Source organism: Austrofundulus limnaeus, unplaced genomic scaffold (assembly GCF_001266775.1).
Source record: "Austrofundulus limnaeus strain Quisiro unplaced genomic scaffold, Austrofundulus_limnaeus-1.0 Scaffold2, whole genome shotgun sequence".
In the NCBI taxonomy this organism is placed as follows: domain Eukaryota; kingdom Metazoa; phylum Chordata; class Actinopteri; order Cyprinodontiformes; family Rivulidae; genus Austrofundulus; species Austrofundulus limnaeus.
This window is the reverse complement of record NW_013952404.1, coordinates 7384278-7386960: the sequence shown is the minus strand read 5'-3', so window position 1 is coordinate 7386960 and position 2683 is coordinate 7384278. Positions and strand designations below refer to the sequence as shown.

At 40.5% G+C, this 2683-nt stretch overlaps 1 protein-coding gene across 3 annotated transcripts in view; it reads left to right on the top strand.

The window, feature by feature from the left end:
- The window catches only part of evla (Enah/Vasp-like a), a 42568-nt gene that overhangs the window by 30889 nt on the left and 8996 nt on the right, over positions 1 to 2683 (top strand). For all 3 annotated transcript variants that reach the window (XM_014013985.1, XM_014013976.1, XM_014013969.1), the window contains exon 4: positions 1390 to 1447. In XM_014013985.1, coding sequence (XP_013869439.1) covers positions 1390 to 1447 — 58 coding nt within the window. The remainder of the gene's footprint in view (positions 1 to 1389; positions 1448 to 2683) is intronic.

The following is a 2683-nucleotide window of genomic DNA, read 5'->3' as shown; positions in this document are numbered from 1 at the left end:
ACATCTGGTGAAAATTTCATGTCATTAGCACCTCTAGTAATATATTTACTGAGAAAAATGGTGACATGTTCAATATTTATTTTACCTGCTGTATATGCTAGAGAAACACATAATACTGGCCCTTTAAAGCAGTTGTTACTACAAGAGTTTTKTTAGTAAGATTGTGCTTTTATGTGTGCAGTAAACTCCAGCCTGCTGCTGACAGGATGTCTTTCATCAATGAAGCCCTGATGGGCAGCTGTGATCTCTGACCTCCCAGGACCATGTGTTAATAAATTTGATTATCGCTGTTGGTGGGAAACCTTTGTTTCTGCTGCAGCTTCTGGGAAGAATAATCCTGAACTGGAGCCCTGATGGTTGTTGTGGAGGAACAGATCTCAGTAAAAACTAACGCTTTGAGGAAAAACAACTGATCTGTGAAAAATGGTTAAATAATCACGTCCATCTGCTTGTTTTCCTCCATTATGGCGTCTTCTACATGTAATGGTTAGTTTGTGTGTTTCAAAAAGATCAAACACAAACAGAGGTTATAGTTTATTTTCCTTTAATGACAAACACACACGTTGGTCTTCCGGGCTGCAGCACAACACTTGTGTGTCTGAACAAGCCCTGTCGTCCCCTGAGCATCCCTCACCATGGCAAGCGCCTGTGTCATCCTGTGGCCACGCCGGCACGCAGCGACGCTCAGCCCTGAAAAATGTCTCACGTCTAAATCGACGTCTGCAGAAAGATGGAGCCTGAGCTCTGAGGTTTTGACGTGTTTTTTTTTTAAGAAGCTGTATTTCCAGACAAAAATAGTAATAGATAAAACATGGAGGTGGTTTTATTCTGAGGAGACATGTTGCCACTGACATCCAAACTGAGCTGCTCTGCTTCATGGTGACGGCCCCCCCGGCCCCCCACATGGCTCCAGAGGTGGCGAACGGAAATATCAGCGCACGTGTGGCCCTGATGTCATAGTAAGAGTGAGAGTTTAATTGCCGCTGCTCTGCCTGACACTAAACTGAGCGCACCATGTGACGTGTTTTTCCTCTCCTCGCTCTGATATTCAACACTCGCAGCGTTGAACACGTTTTGATTTATTCCTGCTTCTGTTTTTCAGCTGATGCCAGTCTTTCTGCTGCGATTCCCCTGGTTAATAACGTGTCGAAAGTCACAGTATCTCACARGAATCTGCTTTTATTTAAGCCGTTTTGCGTCAGAGTTTGGATTTGGTTTGATCAGAACTTTACCTGTTTGTCTCACGCAGATTGATGACATTTTGATACACAGCTCTTTCTCCTTGTCGCCTCCTTTTTTRACCTTTATGTTGCTTCAGCCTGTGTTCAGAAAGTAGTTCCAACTGAAGGTGTTGAAGGTGTGTTTTATWTTTCTGTCTGTGTCTTTCAGGTCCAGTAGTTCAGCGCCAAAATGGGCCCTCCTCAGAGGAAAGTGAATCTCAGAGGAGGTAGGGGTCTGGCAGGAGGAATGTCAAAAAACAGCCTTGAATTGTTTTTTTAATATTATTTCAAAAGGTCTCACATCAAAGCGAGTTATTCTCTCCTGTTTCTGAACTGTCTGAACAAGGCAGCTGGAAGTAGAGGTGTAGCGGGTGCTGCAGCACCCCCACTTACCAAAAAMCAGTTTATGCAAGTGTCCTTTAAGTATACTCATTTTAATTTCATTTACTCTCGGTTTACTTTTTATGTACTTATCAGAAATATACTCAACAAAGTGAATGTTACCTTTACTTGGTTTGTACTGAAAATATACTAAAAGTGTACTTGGTAGATAAAAGTACATCGGGGAAATATATTTTACTATACTTACATATACTTAATGACGTGTACCTAAGGTATAGTACATGTGCAGGAGGGCATGTATGCCCAAACACAAAGAAAAAATGAATGAAAACTGTTTTATTAGAGCTTCATATGTTTGAATTGTAATATTTGGATTTATAATCAAGTTTTGTTGTTCAGGTATAAAACCAGCAGTGTTTGTGTTTGTGATAAAAGTTACAGCCACYAGAAGGAAGCAGACGCAGCTTTAATCATGGTGGCAGTTTTATACGATGGAGTGTTTGTTAAATATACAGCATATCTTTTATTGTCCACATGTAAACAGGCAAACAGTGTGCATTTCACTGCATATATCTGCTCATATTCTTCATGTGGGTGTTCAGGGTCTCACACATTCTTACAGCAGCCCCTCGACTGAAACATGTTTCTCAGAAGATTCGTCTGAATAACTTTGTTTTAATCATTCAGTTTTTTTCCCCCCTTTTCTTTTTGACGTCACCCTTTTAACACGTTGTTTATAACGGCAGCAAAGAGCTAACAGCTCCCTGACATTTTTAATCAAAGTCATGCTTGGCAAAATGAAGTCCAGACAAGTCGCAGGCAGGTGGAAAATCCCAAGGGTTTTAGAAGATTAAGTTAAAACTTAAAAAAAAAAAAAACCAGTTTGGCAGCACCAAACACAAATCTCCAGGATAAAACTGGATCTGTAAATGAGTAACAGGTGTGTGTCTGAGGAACCAGAGGAYCTGAGGATGATGATGGAAGAATAAGAATAACAGCATCGTTCAAGGGGGTAAAAAGGATGATATTAAAGCAAAGTTTTTGTTYTGTTTTGTTATATGCAGAGGATTAAAAGCAAACATGAGCTAACTTTAACTTACTGAGTGTAAGCGAATGCTTCC